A 26052-nucleotide genomic window follows, 5' to 3' on the forward strand; every position below is an offset into this window, starting at 1 on the left:
GTATGAGAATAAGGCACATTGTTGGAGTTCAAATTAGTAAAGTATGTCCTAAATTACTAGGATATAATATTTTATATTATATTTGGGGTTTAAACTAGAACATTCTTGAAATTGCTCTAATAATAATTACAACTACTATATTTTATAAGATTATAAACAATAATATCCATAATCTATGCATATTGATATCCACTAAAATTTACGGCACATAGATTAAATACAGCATTAAAAATATTATCTCCACTGCCATGTCACACATTACTCCATTCCCCAGAAACAGTTGTAGTAGAAGTATCTGAGCACACAATTATACGTGTACAAATTCACTCACTAGTCACATCCCCTCTATCTACACAGACACACACACATGTACAACTCGTTTTCTTTCTCTCTCTAAATACAATTCAACACACACAAACAACCCCCTCTCTCTAGAAAAAAATAAAAAAATGTTTTCCGGCCGATCTTCCACCGGCGGCACAAACTCATCACAGCAATACTTCTGCTACCAATGTAACCGCACCGTCGCTATATCATCTCCCTCGGCTTCTTCTGAACTGACTTGCCCCAATTGTAACGGTGGCTTTCTCGAAGAAATCGAAAACCCTAACCCTAATTCCGATCCTAATCCCAACCCCAACCCTAGCCCGTTCTTCTCCTTCTCCTCCGACAATATCGCGCCGTTCCCGTCGTTCACCGGCGGGTCGCCGTTCATGTTCTCGACCAATCTCGGCGGCGACGATCCGGCGGAACTGAGTAGTATGTTTTCCGGCGGAGCCGATCGGTTTCAATCGGCGGACGAGTTCAATCCGTTTGCGTTTCTGCAGAATTATCTCAATACTCTTCGGGCTAGTGGTGCGAATATTCAGTTTGTTGTGGATGGGAACAATACGAGTGGCAATTTGAGTGGAGCGAATCTCGGTGACTATTTTATCGGGCCTGGACTTGAGCAACTGATTCAGCAGTTAGCTGAGAATGATCCGAATCGATACGGAACGCCTCCTGCTGCTAAGTCGGCCGTGGAGGCGCTTCCTGTTGTCAAAATTAGTCAGGAGATGCTGGGGTGTGATTTTTCTGAGTGCGCGGTTTGTAAAGAGAGTTTCGGTTTAGATGAGGAGGCGAGGCAGATGCCATGTAAGCATATCTATCATAGTGACTGTATTATGCCGTGGTTGGAGATGCATAATTCGTGTCCGGTGTGTAGGTTTGAGTTGCCTACCGATGATCCTGAATATGAGAATAGGGCCAGGGATGGGAGTGGAGCTGGGAGAGTGCAGGAGAGTGCAGAGACACCGAGGACTATGGAGAGGAGGTTTAGGATCCAGTTGCCATGGCAGGTTATGACATCGGGGGAAGGGAGTAATAGCAGAGATGCAAGTGACAATGCTGGTGGATCTAACTCTGGTGGTCAAGCTAGGGAAGAAGATCTCGACTAGATATCGAATCGGTAAATTTATTTACTGCACTTAAATTTATTTACACTTTTGTGGAAAATAGTACACGGAAATATATCTTTTGAACATTCATTTTAATAACATTGGAGGAAGAAGTATATATTGTTCTAGCAAGACTGTGATGATAATGTTAGATATACTGAGGTCAAGACTGTGCTACATTTTGATTCGATATGATTGACTGACATATGACTGGCTATAAGTATTTGAGAATGATAAACAATGTTGCTTACGTTGGTCTATCGGATAATATGATCATACTTTGTTGTTCTACTTGGTTGATGGATGAGATGTGTTTGTATTGTTGTCATCACTTGTACCTCTATTGTGGTCATCGCTTGTACCTCTATGCAGATCTCAGTCTATATGCTGCAGAACACACACAAAAATTATAGAAAGATTTTAATGAGAAGAGAGTAAACAGTTTTTAAATGCTCTTATTTTTTGGCAGTAATATTTTGACCTCTTATCTCAAGCTAGGAACTCACATCAGGATATTCCAATATGGAGAGCATGTGACTAACGGAGTCTAACAATTATTCCATACCACATATTTTGTCATGTGTTTTGTTCATTAATCATGAATTCCACCTTGATCTTTTTTATGCTAAATGATATCTTCCCTTAATGTGTTTCGCCAGCTACCATAGTAATCTGCAGTATAGTAATGTTTATAACAAAGAACCATTGAATAGTGTTACCAGTATTTTCACTTCATATTCTCCCTTGCTATTGCGTGTGTTTGATGGTGTATAGAGGCATGCTCCTAGAATTTTGTGCTGGTCCTATGGTGGTTTGATTACCTCAAATTTGCATGCTGGAGTTCTGTATTAACTTATTAAGCATAACCCCTGATCATATTCCTTATTTCCTTGTAGTATCATATATCAGTTTCTGAGTGCAATATCTGGAAAGTAATTTTCGTTTTTTAACATTGCATAAATATGTTGTAGCCTTCGACAGACTAAGATCTCATGTTGGTAGGTCCAATCTGCTTTACATAATGGATAATATGACCTAGTATTTGTACATTAGTAGAAGTTAAGGAGGGATTTAGTGGACTGTGTCTCCTTCTCTAAGGATCAGTGATACATTATTGCCGCAATCTTAGTTGTAAATAAGTGAGCTACCATCTAAGTTTAGGTGATGTCTATATGTTTAAAGCTGTAGTGTATTGATTGCACTTCATTGTTAGATTGATTTTGTCGTCATACATACCATTTTCCTTAGCTGTAGCATAATTTCATGTACCTGCTTGCATTATTAGTTCCCGTTGAAAATTTTTATTTCATATTTAGATTTGTGTGTAGATTTTATTCCTATCTTTAGTTCTTAGAAGCTGTATGGGAATTCGCATATGCATTAACTTTCTAGGGCAGTCTGCCTCTCTTCGTCGTCTGTGATCTCCCTTTTCTCTTTGTTATTATTTTTTTGGATAACGAATATTATGATTTATGGCCTTGTCTTCTGGTTGTTACTTAGTAACATATGTAATATTGTTACGACTGGATATATGTTAGTTGATGTTATTTAATTTATCATATAACATACTTGTAAGTAGCTTGAATGGAAAACCTCTAAATCACTTGTAATTTTACAAAATAATAATATTTCATTTGTGTAAATAAAATGACGACCACCTGCAATATAGAGTTGGCTGCTAACTTAATATGCCAAGCTAATTTATATGTAAACAAATATGATTTTTCTATATATTTTTAAATATATTGCTGACTTTTTTTTGGTGAAATACTGAATTAATGTTGTTTATCATTGTTAACTAAAAGCTGAGAATCTGTTGTTCCTGTCTTCCACATAGTTGACCTCCAAGATCCTGATAGTGATATTTTACTTCATCAATGTGGCACGGGTTGGGTTTTGGGGGTTCATCTGTTGTTCCTGTCTTCCACATAGTTGACCTCCAAGGTCCTGATAGTGGTATTTTACTCCATCTATGTGGCACGGACTGGGTTGGGTTTTGGGTTCATCTGGCTACGTTGGTTGTGTTAGACTGTGTTTACATTCAATTTATCTGATTTGCCTCATCGTCTATCTGGCTAAACACATTCGATATATACTTTTTTTTTTAATTTGTTTCGGGTTCCTCTTCTATTTACCAGAAGAAACAAATCTGTCTTAAATTTTACTATGATTCTGTGTTCTAGAATATATTTTTGTTATCTTTGTTAAGTGATTGTTTGTTGTCTTCTTTGACAGGGAAGCTAAATTGAATGGTCCAGGGGTATGTACCGGATTGAACATACAAAGTTCTTTTGAATACATGAAGACTAGTTATACATGCACCAAACAATTTTACTTTCTGGCTGTTATTTGTTTGTAATCGTTGAAGTCATTTGGCACCTGAAAGTTTTTTTTTTCCTTCTTTTTGGTGGTGGAGTTTTGCACTTGAGGCACAGAATTGGCACCACATTTGTGAATTAGTTCATTATACCGTAAACCTTGGAATCTATATGATAGTTTCACAGCTAATCATGTTTTTCAAATAGTGTTGGTCCATTTGGATTTGTGATTTAGTGATGAGCTATTATAAAAAGAAATTATGTAGAGGGCATATGCCCATCATCCAGTGTCTTGTCCAAGGGGTTCAGGCTAAGTTTTATGTATCTTTACCGTTTCAAGGGGTTCAGACTAAGTTTTATGTATCTTTACCGTTACATTATGCATGATCAGAATGCTAAAAAGTTGGGAACAGGTTATCTATATGCAAGACAATAATGTAGTTGGCGACAGATGCATGTTATATTGCATCTATATAGAGCTGCATGATGTTGAATCTAAACATTGATAAAGGAGTTTGTATATTTAGTCAGCAATTGAAGGCTTGAGGCCGAAATGTGGAACTAGAGACCTTAAAATTCTGTTTTGGATTGTGGAAGGCTAGACTTATTTGCTAGCTAAAATGATCACAAGTGGAGATCCTAAAAGGTTACACTTATTTGCTAGCTAAAATGATTTGATCTGATGAATATTTGATATGAAACCTCTAAATTTGGATATCTAACCTCATTTTTGAATTTAGATTTAATTTTCAGATCTAAACATTTTTAGATTCGGAATAAGTGTTTACCGATCTGAAATCCAATTCAAACCTAAATGAAATCTGAAAAAAAATACTTGAAATATATATATATATACACACACTATTGAGAAATTTGTGTAACATGTCCACATTTAATGGGTTATTTTTAAAAAAAATTCCCTTTAATTCAATAATTATAGATATATTTGATAGATTATTAAAATTTATCCAATTGTGTTTTTTTTGTAGATTGTTAGTTCATATGTTTTGAGTGAAATGATGTAATATAATCATTGAATAAATCATGCGCTTATTTTTTTTGGTATTATTTGTATATTGCCACTGGTGTATTATATTTTAATTTTCGTGTTTCATGTTCCAGATATTGATTTTCAGGTATATTAAAGATTTGATCCAAAAATTTTGGATTTTGATTATTTCTAGGTCCAATCCAAAAAACTGTGAAATTGAATTTAAATATTCATTTTCAGAATCATATGTGGTTTGAATATGGATAAAAATTTGGGTTTAAATATAAATTATGTCATATCCAACCTGATTCCGATTCCTCTTGGGTTGGGCTGTATTTGCAAAATCAAATATTCACACGATAACAAGAGTTCGTCTCATCTACCTCCGGCTCTTATCATCTCCATCTCCTTATCCACATCTCTTGCTTCTCCATCTTTATCTCCTTTTTTCCATCTTAATTCTCTCTCATGTTAATCTCAATGTCTAGTCACCGCTTTTCCATCCACAAAATATCGTTTTTCTTGTTTTTAATTTTCTATTAATAAACATCCTCTTTTATTTGTTTTTTCATCAATAAAATCGAGTTTTGTGGAACAAGACTCGAAAAACTCATTTGAATTTTTCGTTCCCTTTTATTTGAATTATTGTTTGTGTGCTTGAGTGTCCCGTTCTGTGCGATGTGGTAGTTATGTTTAAATTTGATTTCCTAATCTTGAGAAGAACGGAATCGTCCCTACCGTCACGTGCCTCATAGAGCCACTGGAATTGCTATAAACAGCACTAACTCCTTGATTGGACTATTTGCATTGTGAGAATTGAAAAATAAAAAGGCCTCCTTCTCAGAGCCTCACAGCTTGTATCCACCTTGATTGGACCAGAAAAAATGCACTGGACTTTGCCTTCATTGTTTACTATGAAGCCTCCAAAGTCCAATGCAACACAAAGCTTGCGGATCCTTATTTTTAATTCCATATCAACCTATATTCTTGTTGATGATAGTCAATAGACATTCACGTGAATAATTCAATATCAACCCATCTGCTTCTTCTGTGAAAACTATGTACTATAGAATTTGTTTTTCTTCTCTACTCGAACAATATCTCTAACTTAGAACTCAATTTTTAGAGAACTCAGAACTGCACTATATAGGTATAAAATTCGGGGAGAACTGAAATTTTCTGACTATGAAAACTAAAAAACCAATATCATGGTCGTGTTAGACTGTGTTTGCATTCAAGTTATTGGATTTGCCTCATCGTCTATCTGGCTAAACACATTCGATATATACTTTTTTTTTTTAAAATTTGTTTCGGGTTCCCCTTTTATTTACCAGAAGAAACAAATCTGTCTTAAACTTTACTATGATTCTATGTTCTAGAATAAATTTTTGTTATCTTTGTTAAGTGATTGTTTGTTATCTTATTTGGCAGGGAAGCTAAACTGAATGGTCCAAGGGTATGTATCGGATTGAACATACAAAGTTCTTTTGAATACATGAAGACTAGTCATACATGCACCAAACAATTCTACTTTCTGGCTGTTATTTGTTTGTAATCGTTGAAGTCATTTGGCACCTGAAAGTTTTTTTTTCCTACTTTTTGGTGGTGGAGTTTTGCACTTGAGGCACAGAATTGGCACCACATTTGTGAATTAGTTCATTATACCGTAAACTTTGGATTTTATATGATAGTTTCACAGCTAATCATGTTTCAAATAGTGTTGGTCCATTTGGATTTGTGATTTAGTGACGAGCTATTATAAAAAGAAATTATGTAGAGGGCATATGCCCATCATCCAATGTCTTGTCTTTTCAAGGGGTTGAGGCTAAATTTTATGTATCTTTACCGTTACATCATACATGATCGAATGCTAAAAGGTTGGCAACATGTTATCTATATGCAAGACAATAATGTAGTTGGCGACAAATGCATGTTATATTTCATCAATATAGAGCTGCATGATGCCGAATTTAAACATTGATAAAGGAGCTTGTAAATTTAGTCAACAATTGAAGGCCTGAGGCTGAAATGTGGAACTAGAGACCCTAAAATTTTGTTTTGGGTTGCGGAAGGCTAGACTTATTTGCTAGCTAAAATGATTACAACTGGAGATCCTAAAATCTTCGTATTCTGTTTTGAGTTGTGGAACGTTAGACTTATTTGCTAGCTAAAATGATGTGATCCGACGAATATTTGATATGAAACCCGTAAATTTGGATATCTAACCTCATTTTTTGAATTTAGATTTGATTTTCAGATCCAAAATTTTTTAGATTCGGAGTAAGTGTTTACCGATCTGAAATCTAATTCAAACCTAAATGAAATCTGAAAAAAATACTTGATATATATATATATATATATATATATATATATATATATATATATATATATATATATATAATTTAGAAATTTGTGTAACATGTCCACATTTAATTGGTTATTTTTTAAAAAAATTCCCTTTAATTCAATAATTATAGATATATTTGATAGATTATTAAAAATTATCCAATTGTGTTTTTTTGTAGATTGATAGTTCATATGTTTTGAGTGAATTGATGTAATATAATCATTGAATAAATCAAGCGCTTATTTTTTTGGTATTATTTGTATATTGCCACTGGTGTATTATATTTTAATTTTCGCGTTTCATGTTCCAGATATTGATTTTCAAGTATATCAAAGATTTGATCCAAAAATTTCGGATTTTGATTATTTCTATGTCCAAAAAACTGTGAAATTGAATTTAAATATTCATTTTCAGAATCATGTGGTTTGAATATGGATAAAAATTTGGGTTTAACTATAAATTATGTCATATCCAACATGATCCCGATTCCTCCTGGGTTGGGCTGTATTTGCAAAATCAAGTATTCACACGATAACAAGAGTTCGTCCCATCTACCTCCAGCTCTTATCATCTCCATCTCCTTATCCACATCTCTTGCTTATCCATCTCTATCTCTTTTTTTCTATCTTAATTCTCTCTCATGTTAATCTCGATGCCTAGCCACCGCTTCTCCATCCACAAAATATCGTTTTTCTTGTTTTTAATTTTTTATTAATAAACATCCTCTTTTATTTGTTTTTTCATCAATAAAATCGAGTTTTGTGGAACAAGACTCGAAAAACTCATTTGAATTTTTCGTTCACTTTTATTTGAATTATTGTTTGTGTGCTTGAGTGTCCCGTTCTGTGCGATGTGGTAGTTATGTTTAAATTTGATTTCCTAATCTTGAGAAGAACGGAATCGTCCCTACCGTCACGTGCCTCAGAGAGCCACTGGAATTGCTATAAACAGCACCAACTCCTTGATTGAATTATTTGCATTGTGAGAATTGAGAAATAAAAAGGCCTCCTTCTCAGAGCCTCATAGCTTGTATCCACCTTGATTGGACATGAAAAAATGCACTGGACTTAGGACTGTAAATTGATACGGACTATCCGGTGTCTCGGCTCATATCCGGCTCGAAAATATGATACATGTCTCATATCCGTTTTGAAAACGATCCAAACCTGGCGGAAAAATTAAGCCCGTATAATATATGATCCCGGATACGAGCACACCTATACCCGCTCAGATTCGGTCTCATATAATTTTTCATAATATGATCCTACCCGAATAACCAAATATGATCCACGGTTCATATTCGATTCAAACTCATATATATATATATATATATATATATATATATATATATATATATATATATATATATATATATATATTATATTATATTATATTTTAACACCATCATATTTGCAAGTAAATAGTCATCATTTTATAAAATTTTAATATCTTATTTAAGTTTATACCTTCATAAAATATGATTTATTTAATGTGATCATGCTTATTATCTTCATATATATTTAATAAATGATATATACCAACATATAACTATAAGTTTTAATTTAAAATTATTATTCTTTATAATATTATTACTTAGACTAAATGATAATTATTTGAACAATTGAAATAATAATGATATTTAGTGTTAGTGGATCATATCCGGCTCATATTCGATGGATCATAAACTACCCGGTTAAAAAATAGAAAATACGATACTGGATCATATCCGGTTCAGATCCGAATCTCAAATACCCAGGATCGGATTATATCCGAATAAAACGATCCCGGACCCAAATCTGGACAAGCTAAAAATAATATGATCCGGTACTTGAGCAGAGGGGTACCCGGGATCACCGGATCATTTTACAGCCCTAACTGGACTTTGCCTTTATTGTTTACTATAAAGCCTCCAAAGTCCAATGCAACACAAAGCTTGCGGATCCTTATTTTTAATTCCATATTAACCTATATTCTTGTTTTTAATTCCATATCAACCTATATTCTTGTTGATGATAGTCAATAAACATTCACGTGAATGATTCAATATCAACCCATCTGGTTCTTCTGTGAAAACTATGTACCATAGAATTTGTTTTCCTTCTCCACTCGAACAATATCTGTAACTTAGAACTCAATCATTAGAGAACTCAGAACTGCACTATAGAGGTATAAAATTCGGGGAGAACTGAAATCTTCTGACTAGCAAAACTAGAAAACCCATATCATGGGCGTTAAATTTGAATTTTTATCTAATGTTCACATATTTACACTTTTTAATATATTACATATTTAATTGCCTTAAATTCAACTTGAAATTATTACATTCGAACTTTTTTCAACATCTAGTAAAAGCGATTTGAGCAAATAAAACATCTAGTAAAAGCCATTTGAGCACTCAAATCGAGACCCCCAAATTGAATAAATCAATCCCAAATTGAATAAATCAACTTTTGTAGACCCAACCCATGTTTCGAACTTAAAACTTATATAACTCAGCAGTGGCAGCGTTCACCATAACTCAGCTCGTCTCACTTACGGCCCTCCCAGCTAAACACTGATGGTTAATATTGTCATTCACATTAAACAATTAAATAGTATCAGGTAAAAGACACCTTCTGGAGTTCCGGTCCACTATTGTTAAGGTTTAAAAATATCATTCAACAAATTCCCCATCAGTCCGCTATTGTAAGCGAACTGCTATTATCCAAGCAAGTCATTGTTCACAACACACCCACTGTTCTAAGAATACCAATTAATTAATTAATTGCTGAAAAGTTCTAAACTGCTTTAATAAAGGTCTACACACAGGGTTGAGGATATATTAACTGTGTACCATGTCCAAGGAGAAACTTTTGGGTCTCAGATATATTTGTCCCACGTGTTGGGTAACATGCAAAATAATGGAAGGATTACAGCATATTCCTAAGAAGAGTCAGCGATTATGACTTTGTATATTCTAGCACAAAAAAGGCATTCATAGAGGCACCCAATGGTGTGAGCCTCACCGGGGAATAAGATTGGAAAAACAAAGGAAAATTATTAAACTATGAGTACTGAAAGAGCATATGTGAAGTCGGAAATCTTCTCAATATTGTAAATTAAAAATGTTAAGAACACGCAAGAAACTAATGCAACTACTTTGCTGTAACATTCTGGGAAAAACGAGTAACATAATATGACAAAGCAAAGGGGCACTATCATCAATCTGGAAGAAGAAATCAAGAGACCCCACGGATGTTACGTATTGAAACTTAGCAAAGGCAGTTCTCTCCCTATCTTAAAATACTAGATACTCATAATATACCTGAAGTTCCTTTCCTATCCCGCACATACAGAGAAAAAGCTATTTATTACCACCTATTGTTCGGTGGTTTAACTTTGTAAATTCTTACTATCCAGTTAGATGTCGTGAATGCCTCTTCTAAGTGCTCAAGTTTTATATCTTTATTTCCAATTTCAACTCCTCTGGCTCTATCATACCTGCAAAAACAAAAAGCATAGCAACTCTGTAAAGCTGGACAAATTTTCCAATATTAACAAGAGAGAGAGAATAAGGTGAGTTTGGAATATATGCTTGATCAATCTGAGTCGAATACAAAAACTTACCCAGTAGGTTTGCCATATTCAGTTGTCAACTCTCCAAACCGATAGTAGCAAAGTTTGTACCTAATCACCATTTTTGACAGCACAGTGAATTCTTTTTAAATCATTGAATGCGAGAAACCAGAAATATATCAAAGGGATGCATATTTTGAGAGACAAAACGAAAGGATAATTTTTTTTGCCCAGGTATTTAAAATTTTATCCTAGAAACATATTTCCTTGGGTAAACAATGCCACCATATTGATGGTAATGCATGCATGAGCATTTATAAGCACCAGAAAAAAACAAAATAACAAACAGGAGCTATTAGAGCGGGAGCACATGTATTGTTGAAAAAAAAGGAATAAAGAATGTATTGTAACAACAAAAAAAAATCCTGTAAGGTGGCACCAAGATATAAGATAACTTCTTGATTAGACTGACACAGTGAAAAGATTATAAGCCGAGCCGTTCTAGATGACTTACATGAGACAATTCAGCATCTTTGGAGCTGCACCTTTGTCAACTCGATACTCTCCATTAACAAGATAATCAGGTTCCTTGATGACAGGGAAGACACCACCTCCAATTCTCACCATCCACAAAAATCTAGGACAATAATATTACTTTAGAGTTCAGTCAAAATACATGTATCAGCAAGATAGATGAGTCACATTATTTTTTGCAGGGTGAAGTACAAAAAAGAAAACAAGATAATAATCTGCATACAAACAAGATCCACCTGCACAACTACGAAGATCCCAACTTAAGCCAAAATAAAATTTTCTTTTAAGAGCAATTGGACATGTATATTATTGTATTAATTTAGTCTACACGAGAACTATGTGTATGAGGTGTTTGATATCTTAAAGATAAGCAGTGTGGAGGATCAGAGAACAGCTAGTGTTAAGGAATAAGGACGTATTTTTGGTGTACAGATTTCAATTGAACTCAGTTTCATCCTCATCCCTTGCAAATTGTGTTGAGACAAAGAAAAAGTTAAAAAGAAAAAAGAACAGTGTGGACTACTAACTTGTTGATATCATCAGAGGAATAACCAGTAACACCTCCAAAAACAACCAACACATAATCAACATCCAGCGATCTCATTATCTCATATGCTTCATCTTCATACGAAGACATTGCACGTCCAACTGTAGCTATGTGGGTATTGTTCCAGGTGTTATTATCCACAATCACAGTTCTGTTTCCCATAGCAGTGATTTGATATCCATAATCCCACCAGGACATAATCTTGGCATCCTGAGGTGTATTCTGCCTAAGCCAAAAGTACGCTTCACGATAATCATCAAAAATGACCCTTTGGCCATTGTGACCCCTTGCAGCCAAGACAATGGACGGAGATGAATATGCTTCTGATGTGACCCAAGTACAATGTATAGCATATCTACTAAGCAAGTAAAAGACACCCACAAGCAATGCTATAGACCCATTCTTCTGGAAAGGAAGAGATTGATCGCCCAAACCCTGTTCAGTCAATAATGTAGATAAATATTCCCGTCTCACAAAGAACCAGGTAGATGGCAGATCTACTTATATAGTTCCAAAAACCAGATGTAAGAAACAGAGATTATTTGCAACATAGTGAACCAGTTATATCAGTTAAACAATCACTAACACTAAACTGCAAATTTAGAAAGTTTCAAAAGAGCGAGAGCTGAATGGTTATACATGTAAGAATTACTTTATTCTTGTCAAGTTAGAGGCTCAGTCAGTTTTCTTACATACGTAGTTTTCACTAATTTGGCTGTGGTTTGCATATTTCTTCCATTCAGTCAAATAATAATTCATACAAGTATGGAAGCTACCTACTATGTAATTGCAATCATGCTTCACCTGACCCTAAAACATGAAGACAACATATAACTTTGCAATCTTTATTCTTTATAGAGACAGTTGGCTACCTTTAACTGGAAATAGCAATTATAACCACACTCATGTGGTAATGCATGTTAAGCCAGCATAACCACGAAGCAAATCAGATATATGAACAAATGCAAGACCTTATATATAGGCTAATAACCCTACCTTAGAAGAACCCTTTGTGCCACTTGAACTTTTACCAGAAGCAGAGACTGCAACTTTGTTCTTCGCCCTTAACAGCTGAGTTAAATTTTTAATTGTGGCTGAGACTGCAATAGCACTAATAAGGCATACTGCAGGTGTAGCAACTAGAATCAACCGAACCATGACTCCGGCAAAATACATGCTTGTAAGACCATACATCACAATAAATATGGTGGCATCTGACAACCGCTTGAAGCAGAAATAGAGCCCCGCCGGGAAAAGGAAAAGCAGGATATGATAATCAAACATGAATGATGACCAAGCCGTTGGTTGATGCTCAGATACAGAGGCAATTATGGGTATATGATCTTTAGCATAAGTTGGATCCAGCAGGGAGTAAAATCGACCTGTCCAAGGGGAGATGTACCCAGATGCAGTGCCAACTCCCAAAGCAACAGCACCTACGCCCACTGCGCATGTTACAGTTATCCTCAAAAAGGCTTGAAACAGCTTTGTATCATTAAGTTGATGCTTGACCCAATCTAAGAAGTAAAAGACCTGGATTAACATCATAAGTTAGTCGGATATACCCAAAAATAGTGATACACCAGAATTCAAACAAGTGCAAAAAATATAGAACACGAGTGGCTAGAATATGGATAACAATCTAGTACCAAATGTAAAAGAGGTATCTATCATATAACCCCATGCGATTTCAGTAAAAAAGGACCTAGAGGTGAACAGTCCAATATATAGAAGTATACTTAATTCATTTGACAAATTTATACAACAGAAGCATTCCTTTTTTCCTAAAAAAATGCAATCATGGAATGTATGCATTTAGACCCTTCTAATAAAATTGATAAAGCCAAAAACTAATTTAACTAAGCTACATAAGCATATTGTTCTAAACAATAATTTTATAACACAAATCTAATACTCTAAACAAAATTCATAGAACAGATATGAGAATGTTTAACCAAAAAATATAATTGTCTACAAAAGGTTCTATTAGTATGTAATTAGTAAATATACTACAACTACATTCATAAAATGATCAGCTTCATGTACTGTCAATCCGTCATTAATAAAAATATATCACATACTTAAATAAAGAGCTGACAATACCTGCATCAAGAAAAACACCCCCATTGCAGCCATATGTTCCCCTGACTGCACATGCTGAAACCCGACAAACCGAATCTGCATTGCCAGCAGCATCCCCAAAATATACATACTATTATATGCAACATACAATCTCATCGAATATCTCCCAGTAATCAACAATACCAACACATATAGCGGAATCAAATTAATAATAAACACATATCCACCCCAAGCTGAAACCATGTAAAAATACCCAAACGCTGAAGCCAAACCCCATGCAAGTGACCCCAATTTCACAGCCTTAACAAACAAAAAGAATGTAGTCAACAATGCAAATATAGCCACAGCCTCATTATCATAAGAACCTGCCACAGACCTCGAAATGTACCCCGGGCAAATTGCAATCAAGGCCGCAGCCACCAACCCAGCTCCAGAATCCCACAACTCCTTACCAAAAAAGTAAGCAACCAACGTCGTATTGGAGGCGAAAAACGGGGCAGTCAGCACACAAACCTCACGAATGTGAACAGCAAAACTCAAGAACCTCAAACCCCAATAAATTAAAGCAGCGGTAACCATAAGGCCAGGGTAGAGGGTCCCACCAATGATCCTACCAAGTGGGTACCAGCTCTCAGAATCAAACCAATTCCAAAACTCATAAAACCCTTTCTCAGTCAAATAAAGAGTAGTTCTATAATTAAAATAAGGATCAAATTCATGGATCATAGATTCGTAACGAAGCACACTGAACAATCTTGTAATAAAAGCTAAAATGTACACAAGACAGAGGATTGATACCCGAATCAACAGCTCTTTCTGCTTTGTTTTGAGCTTGAGAGTTTTGAGTGACAAAATTGATGAGAGTATGGTTGTGGGTGGTGTTAGATCTGGCTTTACGACACCGTTTGGGGTGTCTGATTTGGACACCATAGTGAAAATTTTGATGAAATTTGAAAAAGATCAAGAAAGGTTGGATCTTGGAGAGAATAATGAAGTGGGGTGTGTTTAGATTTTGGGGTTTTTCATCTGGGTTCTTGTTTTGGGGAAGAAATGACAGAGAAGACCTATATTTGTGTGTGTTCACTGTGTGTGGGTATAGGTGTGGGTTTTTGGATCTCATACGGATTTCCAGAATAAATTTGGGTGAATAACTGAATATCTTAGAATCTGTTATCCACTCGAAAGCATGTTAGCAAAAATTGAAAATCGAAATTAAATGATTAAATTACAAAATTTAGGATCTAGAAATTTTTGAAAATTTATAAAAGAATTATGTATAAATTTAAATTTAATCTAATCAGTGTGTCATAGATAAATGAAAAAAGCTATTTTAAGGAGCTAATTAAAAAAATATTAGAACGTGAAAGTAAAAAACCTGGCACTTCTTGTTAAGTTCAAGAAATTCGTAACCTACTATTATTAAATCTAATATTTTGGTAAGTGATCGAAATAATTGATAGAAATATTAACATAGTAATATCATAATATTATGTTTATACAAATGTAATTTTTGGTTAAGAAAATATGTATAATAAATAGTTGGAATTCTTTGCTTTTAGAAATTAAAAATTAAAACATAATTATATATTTTAAAGATCGATTGAGAATTTTGATAATTACATTTTTTTTTATATTTGACAATATCTACATGTTTATTTTTAAATATTTATATTGAAAATTTTAAAAAAATATAAGAAATTATATTTTATATTATACTTGATTAACAAATATGGGGGAGAGGGAGAGACGGGGTATCAATATCTTTCGTATACATATTTTCTCAATTAGACAAACAATCGTTCTATATATTAAAAAAAAAAAAAGAGTGACAATTTCGCTGGCCAGTGGCCAATAAATTTGCAAAATGTTTAGAGTGAAGCAACATTATACGTACTTCAATGGAGTTACTAAACAAGGGATGTTATGGAACAAGAATTAATATGTAAAAACCATCTGTTTGAGGAAACTTTGTGCATGTCGAAAAATAATTGCTTCAGAAACAAGCACGTCAAAAAATAATTGCTTCCGAAGTGAGTAAATATAAGTAAACAAACTCAAAATTTTGGCAGTATTGTAACTTCAATATAGGAATAGTATCACTGAAAAGGTACAACAATTTGAAGGGGTATAAGCTGATGAAAATATTTCTCTCCAAATAAACTACAATTAATTTCCGGACAGATATATCTGAAACAAAAAATACATGCCCACAAATCTCGGAACATCATCTTTTCACAAACCAACTTTTACAGATTGATTTTGGCACCTGACTAATATCATAATAATTCATGGCACAGAAACATATATCACTTGTTATGGGTTGCAAAAGAATCTATGAGGATTCAATATCTGAACCCTCCAAACCTTCTTTGTAAACTTCAAAATCCTCAGGGCTCCACCTGCAAATTAGATGAAGCTTGAAGGTAGCCATCTTGATGCCCAGAAGACGCTGCATAACACAAGTCTTAACAAATTCAGATACATATTAAACTTGCAGCAGTAGTATACATAGCCAAAATATATGTCTTAACAGCATCAAGGAAACAAATTCAAAATTCTCATCTTGCTGCTTTGTGTCCCAGAAAACTAAACAATATACAGATTCTTCGCCATAAATTTCTGTTTCTATATTTTCTTTGTAGGGTTTGAAGATGAAATAAATTGGATATAATATATATGGTTACAATGTAACTGATACTATAGAAATACAATATAAAAAGCACATAGAACAATCACAAGGACATAGAGATAAACGGTCCGCAGTTCTTTCATTTTTTGATGGTCATAAGCTATTCAAGTTTCCTCTTCCTACAATCCTAGTGTTCTACAATCACGCATTGCATTATGCATAACTACAAAGAGAAGGAGAGAGAGATAAAAGTTCACTTTTTGAAGGTGAAAAACCTACCAGAATCCGAGATGCCTCGGGTGATATTGGCTTTCCCTCTTCACAGACAACAAAATCTGAAACCAGTTCCACCACACCTGCACCCGGCAAAATTATACTAATTACAATAAGCCAGACCTAATTTGTGTCTGTAAGTGAGCAGGGTTTTTTTTTTGGGGGGAGGGAGGGAGAGAGAGATAGAGCACCTTTGTTTAACCTAACAGGCATCCCTTGCTTTCGTAGAAAGGGTTCCATCTCGTGAGTGAATTGGTCAAGAGGACCTTCCTTGAGGTCAACCTAAGTAAACAGTACCATTGATATTACTTTTAATGCAAAAGTGTACTGAAAATTGTAATACATTGCATACATATAGTATAAAACTTGCCAATAAATTTGTTAATTAAAAATTACATGGAAACCTATTCAGTATAAGTTAACAAAGTTTGTTCATTTCAATTACATATTAGAGCCATGTAAAAAATAGGCCAACACAGGATACAATGTTTGAAACCCAACGTGAAGTACAGCCTATAAACCATGATTATGAATTGATCAGTCATAGTTTGTTTTTCAACATCCAGAATATATGCTATTCCTGACACTTGCGGTTGGGGATGTTATACTATGTTTTCAGATTAATCAACCCTAAAGATAAGACTCACATTGATTTGTATTGTTATCTGGACTGCCTTTTAGGGGCCCTTATATTCAACTATATAAACTACATTTTGTTGACATTGTTGTGTTACTCACAACATCTTAAGACAATTACAAACAAGGGTCTATAGTCGAAATCAATTATAATTCAGCTTGACTTGCAACTTAAAGTCTTATACGTATATATATACAGAAGGCCACAAGGAAAGAGATGATACCGTTTCTGTTGCAATGCTACCAGTCCTTGCAAAATCATAATCTTCGTACTCGCTGAATATTCTGTAAAAAAAGAAATTGAACAGAGGGTAATTACAAGTGAACACCATTATAATATACTAGCTACCCATAAGTGAACAATCCATGTACAGACACGGTAAGTGGTTAAACATGTACAAGGATCTGTTACTTTAATTTTAAGAGAAATTTAAATAATGGGAAGCACAAAGACATAATATAGAACAAGCTGGTGAAGGTGACCTACAGATCCTAGAGGAATATCTAGAATAAGAGGTAATCATGTATCCATCCAAACAGAATTTGACTATACATTAAGAATTTCTTTTTTAAGTTGAACATAGAGGTAGGAAAACATACTTTTCCACCTCTTCTTTGGGCAAATTAGTACAGCAAAGACCAGAATCACCTCGAAGAAGCTGAAAACACCATCGAACAGTATAAGCACAACAATTCTATATTTTAAAGACCCGTGTTACATAAAAGTATGTCATCCCTTCATACCTTAGAAACCTTGTGAAGTCCAGTCCTTATCTCATCAGCCACAGATCGTCCTAGGGACACCTGCATCACCTTGTTCGATCCCAGAAAAAATCTAAAACAAACAAAAGTCATCATAAAACAAGCTTCCTAAAACCCGCAATACCAATTACCCTGAAAACACTTCAAAAACATTTTTCTACAAATATGAAATAAAAATCAAATCTTTAAAATACAATGTACATAACTAACAAGTGGGTTGTATTACCCACCCCCAAAATTTTATTTTTCAATTAGTCAAACACCAACATAGCCCATAACTAAAACTAAATTATAACCATAAAACAAAGTTTTGAGCCGATAACAAGTTCTAAAACTAAATTATAACCATAAAACAAAGTTTTGAGCCGATAACAAGTTCATAAAACAACACATACAGCAAAAAAGAACCAAGAAAGTGCAAATATATATTTATAAGTACATACCTGCTAGTAGATCTAAGTTGGTCTCTAAACTCCTTAAACTTGAGATTTCTCATATTCTCAAAATTGAAAACATAGACAGAGTTATATTTTTCAACAGACTCTCTTATTGAGTTGACTATGGTCTCTTTATGCTCTCTCCCTTTCTTTTTGGTCTTGGACAGTGTCACTGCAACCAATTCATACCACAAGTACTTTCATTAGTACATGTATGTGTGTGTTTATACAATAAGAAACCAAACATAAGTTAATGAAAACAGAGAAAGATTATTAACCTGCTTTGTTACGCTTTGATTTCGGCATAGCTGCGCTCTATCTCTCTCTCTCTGTGTCTCGCTGACTCTCTCTGGGAATTAAACTTGTAAAACCCTTTAGGGGCTTACCTTCGCCAGTTTAGGGTTTTATTATACGGAGACGTTGTAAGATTGGTATTTTTCTTCTTTTGGGCCGGTTTCGTTAGTCTGGTGAGGCCCAAGAAGATGCCCAAAATTCTATTTTGTTTTTAGGGATTCAAATCTCGATTACCCGAAAAGCTATGGGCGCACCCAGATACAGTAACATGTGTTCGACCTTAGAATCAAATTTAGCTAAATCTAATTTTAATATTTTTAGATTTTAAAAACAAATCTAAAATCAAAATTATCAGGTTTTGAATCGGATCGGATTTTTTGAGTATATAAATTTTTAGATAATATAATAAATTTTATTATACTTTGTACGAGAAATTATAAAAAAAACAAGGAAGATTGGAACTTTTATGATCAATTTGGAATGATTATTGAGAGATAATTGTTTATGCAGGAGATTCCTTTTTATTGCTATTATTTAAATTATAACTCAAAAAAATACGACATGCGACATTTTGACATTTTGTACCCATTTTTGTATTCAATTTGTACCTTTAACATTTTCCTTGTACTAAAAATATGAGCACGGTTGGATAGCCCAGTGGTTAAGGGCTTATCCTCTGTCGTCCCAGGTCTTGGGTTCGACCCTGGCTCATCTCGAGAATATCTTAGAACAGATACTCACTTGTAAGGCTATAAGCCATATTTGTCAAAAAAAAATATACTAGCACATGAGTAAATAAAGGAAACAAATCCTTCTCGTACTCAACTATCATTCAAAGTTCAGTACAATTACAATTAACTTTATAACCAGATAAGACTATAGAAAATAACTAGATAAGACTATAGAAAATACAATTTAATCTTTTAATTCCCTGCTGCGCATCATGGACCATGGAGGAACACGAAAACTAAAAGAAATTGAATTTCTAATAGTTCAGCCTACGGCGCGCGCCTCTTTAGAACGGAAAACTTATGCATCAGAACCTTTGGTTGCATCTTCTCCTGGAGCAGTTTCCTCACCAAGGTAAATATGGTCTGCCATTTGCCAGACTTGAAGTATGTTGTCTTCAGCTACACTGGCAATAACCCAATCTTCACTTTGGTTCCAAGAGAAATCTGAAATTTTACTTGTGTGGCCACCATGTACAAAAAGTAACTCTGGGGGCCCATCTTCAGCCTCCTGCGGTGTTTGCTCGTCGCCAATCCTGTAAAGTTAATCAAACAAACGTCATGTACGATATCTTTCCATATTATAAAGACAGAAATTAAGTCTAGGCATCAACCGGAGTCGTATTATTAACTCAAAGGTAAATGCTTTTTTTCAGACCATTGTCAGGTAATTAGTAGTAGGGAGGATTCTAATAAGCATCAAAGCTTCTAGCAACCAAAATAAAAAACATTTTAATGCAAGATGTAAATATATGTTTAGAGTTCTCACTGATTAGGTTGGTTTATACCCACAAAAAAATTATCAAGAAAACCACAGATATGAGTTATTTAACTTCTGTTCATAAAAACAGTGAAGAATGCAAGACAAACATATACATTATGACACTAGCAACTATGAAAGAATGGAAACAGACCATGCAAATAGTGGGCTAGAAGAAGGAAAGGAAAAGAATTAAAAAAAGATTTGTTTTACAAAAAATTATGTCCCACAACCTAAAATTCAGAAAACGATTAATAAAAAATGCACAATGAAGATGAAAATAGAAAATGTAGGCAACATTGCAAAAAATGACAACCACAAATTAAGAGATAAAACCTACTTCATTCTGAATTTGTCATGATATTTTGATAATTATGACTCTAGTGCATAAGCACTGTATAATTACAACATAAAGCTTCACTTTTCTCGGTTCTCAAGCAAGAACCAAAGGTATAGCATTTCGGTTTAAGTAAACATATAAATACACATTATCTAAGGACAACTGCGGTATATACCTGCTAAGATCCCACACCATTAGTCTCCTGCCAAGACAACATGAACCTAACATTGTCTCATGTTGTGGACTCCACCCAACCTGGAAAATCTCCTCTCTGTATAACAAAGACATTGAGCTTACAAGTAAGAATCAACTAATCACATTCCACTCACATGAAGTTAACAGTAAACAGATCAATATCACAATACATTCTCATAAAATGCATAACGCTTTTCACAAAATCCAAAGAGAGGTGGTCTTAAAATATGAGATAGTTGTCTTACTTGTGACTGTCTAGGGTATGGACAGCAGTAGACAGTTTACGAAGATCAAATAACTTAACAGTGCTATCCGTAGACCCTGTTACTAGCACCCATTCATTAAAAGGATTGAATGCCAAACAGTTCACCTACAAAACCAATTTGAAAAAATAATTAAATTTATGATAATTTTCAAGCAACAACACCACATTACAGTTGTAGATAATGTCGGCAGAACCTAAATATAGTAACTAATCTTTATATGCATATGTTCCTGGATACAAGATGCAATTTTGTGAAGATATAAAGTTGTAAAACTGGCAAAACTACCAGAGCAATTCAGTGTCAGCTTAGCAAGGACTAAGTCCATGGATTTCTAGAGTTTGTGCATAACTTGGCTTTTTATAGATAATTGTTATTAAAGACAAAAAGCGCAGGGAACTTAAGGGGTCTCTTGTAGCATAAGCACGGAGCGCAAAGCGAAGCGTGGGCTTCTATAAACAAAGCGCACTATATTAACATATATATTTTCATTTATTGAGATTGTTGGATATGCTAATTACTATCTATAAAATCAAAAGAAAAAACTAGGCCCATGTTTCATAGTACTATAATGTATTGAGAAATAATATATATTTGTGCATCAATAACTTCTCCACTTTCAAATTAATAAAAAACATGCACAAACTGAATCTCCTCATCATTTTGAACACCCTCATCTTCAATCTCATCAATTAGCTGCCTTAGATGATCCACTTTTGTGTGCATTGAGGATTTGTAGCCGTCGGGAATTACTGGTGCTTTGTTGAGGATTTGTAGAGGTTGATTGAGGCGGATAGGTGTTTTAGAGATTGCATATGACTAAAAGTCTAGTACGTATTATGTACCAGGTTTTAAAACAAGCCATATAAAATTAAATATTGACTGACCTTTTAAAAATTATGCCGAGATCTAATAATAAACACCCATTTACACAAAAGCACAGTTTTTATAGCTTTTTTGCACTATGGGCTTCAGCATAAAGCGGGGCTTTGGTATTTGCTCTGCCCTTCTAAAAAACAAAGCCCAATAGGTGTGCTTTAAGCTTAATTGTCGGTTAAAGCTCGCTTTTGATAATCATGAAAGGCGAAGGGGGAATAAAAACAAAACAGGAGAACAAATAAGCAGATCACAAAACATCAATATTGAGGTTGCCTACAGTCTACAGGTATAATTGGGGCTAGAGATATTACCAGATCTGATGGGTGACTACTGATCATTTCTAAGCAGAATTAGGCACCTTTTTTTATCTCCATTTACACTAGCAAATCTCTAACACACACACACAAACACAAAGATACCTAGTTTTCTATGGAAAAATAGGGTGCTGAAGAAAACCTCAATTACCCACCTCGCTTTGATGAGCAACAACAGACTGACTAGGCTTGGTTACTACTGGAGCTCGAAGATCCCATATGTGCAAATAATGATCATCCCCAACTGAGCCAAATAGGTTTTCATGCTTCTGATGCCATGCAACATCTTCCACAACACCTTCATGAACCTATATTCAGTAATTATAAACTATTGTAAGAACCAAACAAATGATATGACGTACCCAATAGAGTGTATGATGTATGCAGACCAACAAACTATTGTAAGATACTTATAAAATTACAAGAGAGATGATCTATAGAATGGTAAAAGGAAAGCCAGAAAGGTACGGATCATATATTCACGACAATCGTTATTTGGAAATTAACTTAATAAAGTTTGTGCCTTTCCCTTTTCCAACAACTCTTTAAGAACTCGAAATTTTCAGAATTTCAAAACATGCTGGAAATAACTCTAGTTGGTCGATATGTCTTGCTTAGAGATTACTTACTATCATTTAACTAAAATTGACTTAACTTGAAGCATTTATCAGATACAGAAACATACATAATAAATGTGACTGCAATACCTTAAATGTTTGCATAGCATCCAAAGTCTTATTTTTAGGAACAACATTAATGTCCCACAGGCATATCTGAGCATCATCAGAACCACTCAATAAGTGGCCTTGCTTGAACGGACTCCATGACAAGCCATATCCTTCGGTGCTGTGGCCCCTTAACCTCAGATCTGGACTACACGCTCCATCTAAAGGAGGCTTAGATGGGTGTTTGTTATACTCAAACACGTAGACTTCTGCACTTACTGTCTTTGTGGCGATGATATAAGGGTTCTGGGGCATATAGCGAGCCCGATTAACCTCTCCATCATGGTTAATTTGTTGAATTATTTGAACCTGACAATGAAAGTTTAAATCAGACAACCAAAAAGAAAATGAGACTTAAAACCACTAAGATACAAGCGCAACTAGTATACGAGTAATATTAAGGACAAAGTCTATTTAATTTATAAATTCATATAGGACATGAACTTGGTGAAACCAAATTCATATAACTGTTCCTAGTTCAGTTATTCCACTTATCATAGTATCCTAAAATGGGTGAGTTGTATTTCTACTAGCATTGTTGCTTATTTCCTAAACTAGTACGAACTATTCAAAGGGCACTTCTAGATTCTAATTGAAGTTCAAGAATGCTTTAACATCCTTGTATCATATCTCCCTCTCTTTTGAATTCTCTCATATCAGAATAAGCAAAGAATCCATACAACAATTACCAGACACATAGTAGCATAATTGTAAGCCATAAATACACAAAAACATAAAAAGGAGAACAAGATTCAATCTTTAACCCTCAAAACCTTTATCAAAAGCTCAAACCATCATTCATTCAGCAATTCAGAAACCCGCAATAAAAAAAAACAAAATCTTGACACAAAAAGAGAGTACCTGAGGATTAGGCTGATGAGGAGAAACCGCCCCATTCCCATTGGGGGTATTAAGAAAAGAATCCGGATCTTGAGAAGGGAGATTGACCTGAGCAAGCATGAGATAATTGGGCTCATTCTCAGAGGTGTGGGTGCCAAGAATGAGCTTGTGAGGGAGTTGAGAAGGTGGGAGCCACTGAACAGTGAGAGAAGGCCATTCAAGAGCATGGGTTATTACCAAATCATACAACAATGGGGTGTTCTTTTTCCATGTTTTGTATTCCTCGTTTATGTGTCTCTCATCTGACACCCCTCTGCTCTCTTCCTCATCTTTCCCCATTTTTACAATCAACAACAACAAACAACAACACGAAACAAGGGTTTTGATGTTAGAGCGTGCCTGGGTTGGGTTTAATACTACCGTGGTATTGTAATCTGCTCTTTATTCTTGTAAAATTGATAAAATGAATAAAATTATAAAAAAAAAAATACTCTTTTCTCCCGTACAATTGAAACATTTAAAATTAAACAAAAAACTGCGAACAACTTATTTAACCGGACTACCGGAGGAAGTATTTAGGTAAAATACTAAAGAAATGAAAAAGAGATTTTAGGTTTTTTTTTTTTTTTTAACGTAGGAACCCGCAGCCGCTACCCTTCGGATGCGCACATGGTTGGTGTTTTTAAGTTGGGTTTAATAAACTGTAATTCGAAGCCGTATCCTAATTTTTTATATAAACAAATTACTACAATACCTATATAAATTAGTTTTTCAATACACAAAAATTAAAATTAAAATATATATAAATTACTGTAAATTATCACCAATTTTAAGTAATATTTTTTTAAATTTTAGATTATCACCCAAGAATTTTATGAAAAATAATTCTTGACTTCTTATCTTTGAGTTGCCTTTTCATTCAACTCAACCATCTTATAATTCAAATACATAATCTAACACTCAAGACTCAAGAGCTCACAATTTATAATGTACTCCCTCCGTCCCACCCATTTCTTATCGAATGGGTTGGGCACGGAGGTTAAGAAATATGTATAAAGTAGTGGAAAAGAGGGAGAAAAGTGGGTAAAGTGGTGGGACCCATTGATTTTTAATGTATAAAAAGAAGATAGTGGAGTTAAAGTAGTGTGAAAAGGAAAGAAAAGTAGAGAAGTGGCAGGACCCATTGACTATTTTTGGAAAGTTTTGAAATGTAAAGAATTGGATGGGACACCCAAAAGAGAAAAGTGTAAAGAAATGGATGGGACGGAGGGAGTATATAATTATACTCTCAAATATTTTAACCACGTCAATTAATCTGTCCATCCACTCTAAAAGATACATATGGTCCCAAAAAATGTTTTTTGTAGGTAAGGTTTTGATTTCAATTTCTTTAACTTTTTCTATTGTCCTGTACACATAAAGTTTGGGTTAAATAGCTAATTCATCACTAACCTGGCTCGAAACTTGCAACTGAGTCATGTTGTTGAAAAAACTTTCAAACGCATCACCAAGTAATTAAAAACTTTCAAAAGTATCATTCTCCGTCAGTTCCGTTAAGTAATTAACGGAAAGTTCAAAAACATTTTCTTAAAAAAATGAAAAAAATCTGAAAAACTCTTAAAAAATTCAGAAAAATCTGGAGAAAAAACAGAAAATTCATAATAAATTCAAAAAATTCTGAAAAAAAATTCTAAAGTTCAAAAATATTCTGAAAAAATTCAAAAATCTTAAAAGAATATGAAAAATTTTGAAAAAAATTTGGTGTCATGTTTTTTTTTCGGATTTTAGAAAAATTGAAAAGAATAAAAAAAAGGTTTGAAACTTTTTGTTTTCCATATTTTTAATTTTTTGATTTTCTTTTATTTATTCACATTTTTCAAAAAAAATAATCAGATTTTGTTGAATTTTTTCAGAATTTTTCACGATTTTTTTCCAATTTTTCCAATTTTTTTGGTTTTTTTTAATTTTTTTTTTGAACTTTCCGTTAATTACTTAACGGAACTGACGGAGAATGATGATTTTGAAAGTTTTTAATTACTTGGTGATGCGTTTGAAAGTTTTTTCAACAACATGACTCAGTTGCAAGTTTTAAGCCAGGTTAGTAATGAATTAGCTATTTAACCCCGTAAAGTTTGAATGGATACACACGCCGCTTTACAATTTTGTA

At 34.1% G+C, this 26052-nt stretch overlaps 4 protein-coding genes across 5 annotated transcripts; 1 reads left to right on the forward strand and 3 right to left on the reverse strand.

Moving 5' to 3' along the window:
* The first annotated feature begins 335 nt into the window (after positions 1-335).
* On the forward strand, positions 336-6544 carry LOC108219348 (E3 ubiquitin-protein ligase RING1). Of its 2 annotated transcripts, none has more exons than XM_017392758.2 (2): positions 336-1447; positions 6177-6544. In XM_017392758.2, the coding sequence occupies exon 1, from the start codon at positions 450-452 to the stop codon at positions 1434-1436; it is 987 nt and encodes a 328-aa protein (XP_017248247.1). In that variant the 5' UTR covers positions 336-449; the 3' UTR covers positions 1437-1447; positions 6177-6544. The 2 variants fall into 2 exon arrangements, with proteins under 2 accessions (XP_017248247.1, XP_017248246.1); XM_017392757.2 differs by lacking the exon at positions 6177-6544 and adding an exon at positions 3672-3958 and having other exon boundaries at positions 337-1447.
* A 3616-nt stretch (positions 6545-10160) lies between these two features.
* On the reverse strand, positions 10161-14955 carry LOC108218980 (dolichyl-diphosphooligosaccharide--protein glycosyltransferase subunit STT3B). Its single transcript, XM_017392186.2, has 6 exons — positions 13832-14955; positions 12725-13261; positions 11709-12163; positions 11162-11284; positions 10699-10758; positions 10161-10572 (listed from the first exon to the last, which is right to left on the reverse strand). Exons 1-6 carry the CDS (start codon positions 14738-14740, stop codon positions 10443-10445), a joined length of 2214 nt encoding a protein of 737 aa, XP_017247675.1. The 5' UTR covers positions 14741-14955; the 3' UTR covers positions 10161-10442.
* A 900-nt stretch (positions 14956-15855) lies between these two features.
* LOC108216292 (uncharacterized) lies at positions 15856-19023 on the reverse strand. The gene is made up of 8 exons (XM_017389009.2): positions 18826-19023; positions 18554-18719; positions 18093-18183; positions 17949-18007; positions 17573-17633; positions 16904-16994; positions 16719-16795; positions 15856-16259 (listed from the first exon to the last, which is right to left on the reverse strand). Exons 1-8 carry the CDS (start codon positions 18851-18853, stop codon positions 16143-16145), a joined length of 690 nt encoding a protein of 229 aa, XP_017244498.1. The 5' UTR covers positions 18854-19023; the 3' UTR covers positions 15856-16142.
* Positions 19024-19637: 614 nt separating this feature from the next.
* Positions 19638-24311, reverse strand: LOC108215803 (WD-40 repeat-containing protein MSI1). Its single transcript, XM_017388378.2, has 6 exons — positions 23907-24311; positions 23028-23354; positions 22476-22628; positions 21110-21234; positions 20845-20940; positions 19638-20105 (listed from the first exon to the last, which is right to left on the reverse strand). The coding sequence occupies exons 1-6, from the start codon at positions 24222-24224 to the stop codon at positions 19871-19873; spliced, it is 1254 nt and encodes a 417-aa protein (XP_017243867.1). The 5' UTR covers positions 24225-24311; the 3' UTR covers positions 19638-19870.
* Positions 24312-26052: the final 1741 nt, after the last annotated feature.

Source organism: Daucus carota, chromosome 4 (assembly GCF_001625215.2).
Source record: "Daucus carota subsp. sativus chromosome 4, DH1 v3.0, whole genome shotgun sequence".
NCBI classification, from domain to species: Eukaryota; Viridiplantae; Streptophyta; class Magnoliopsida; order Apiales; family Apiaceae; genus Daucus; species Daucus carota.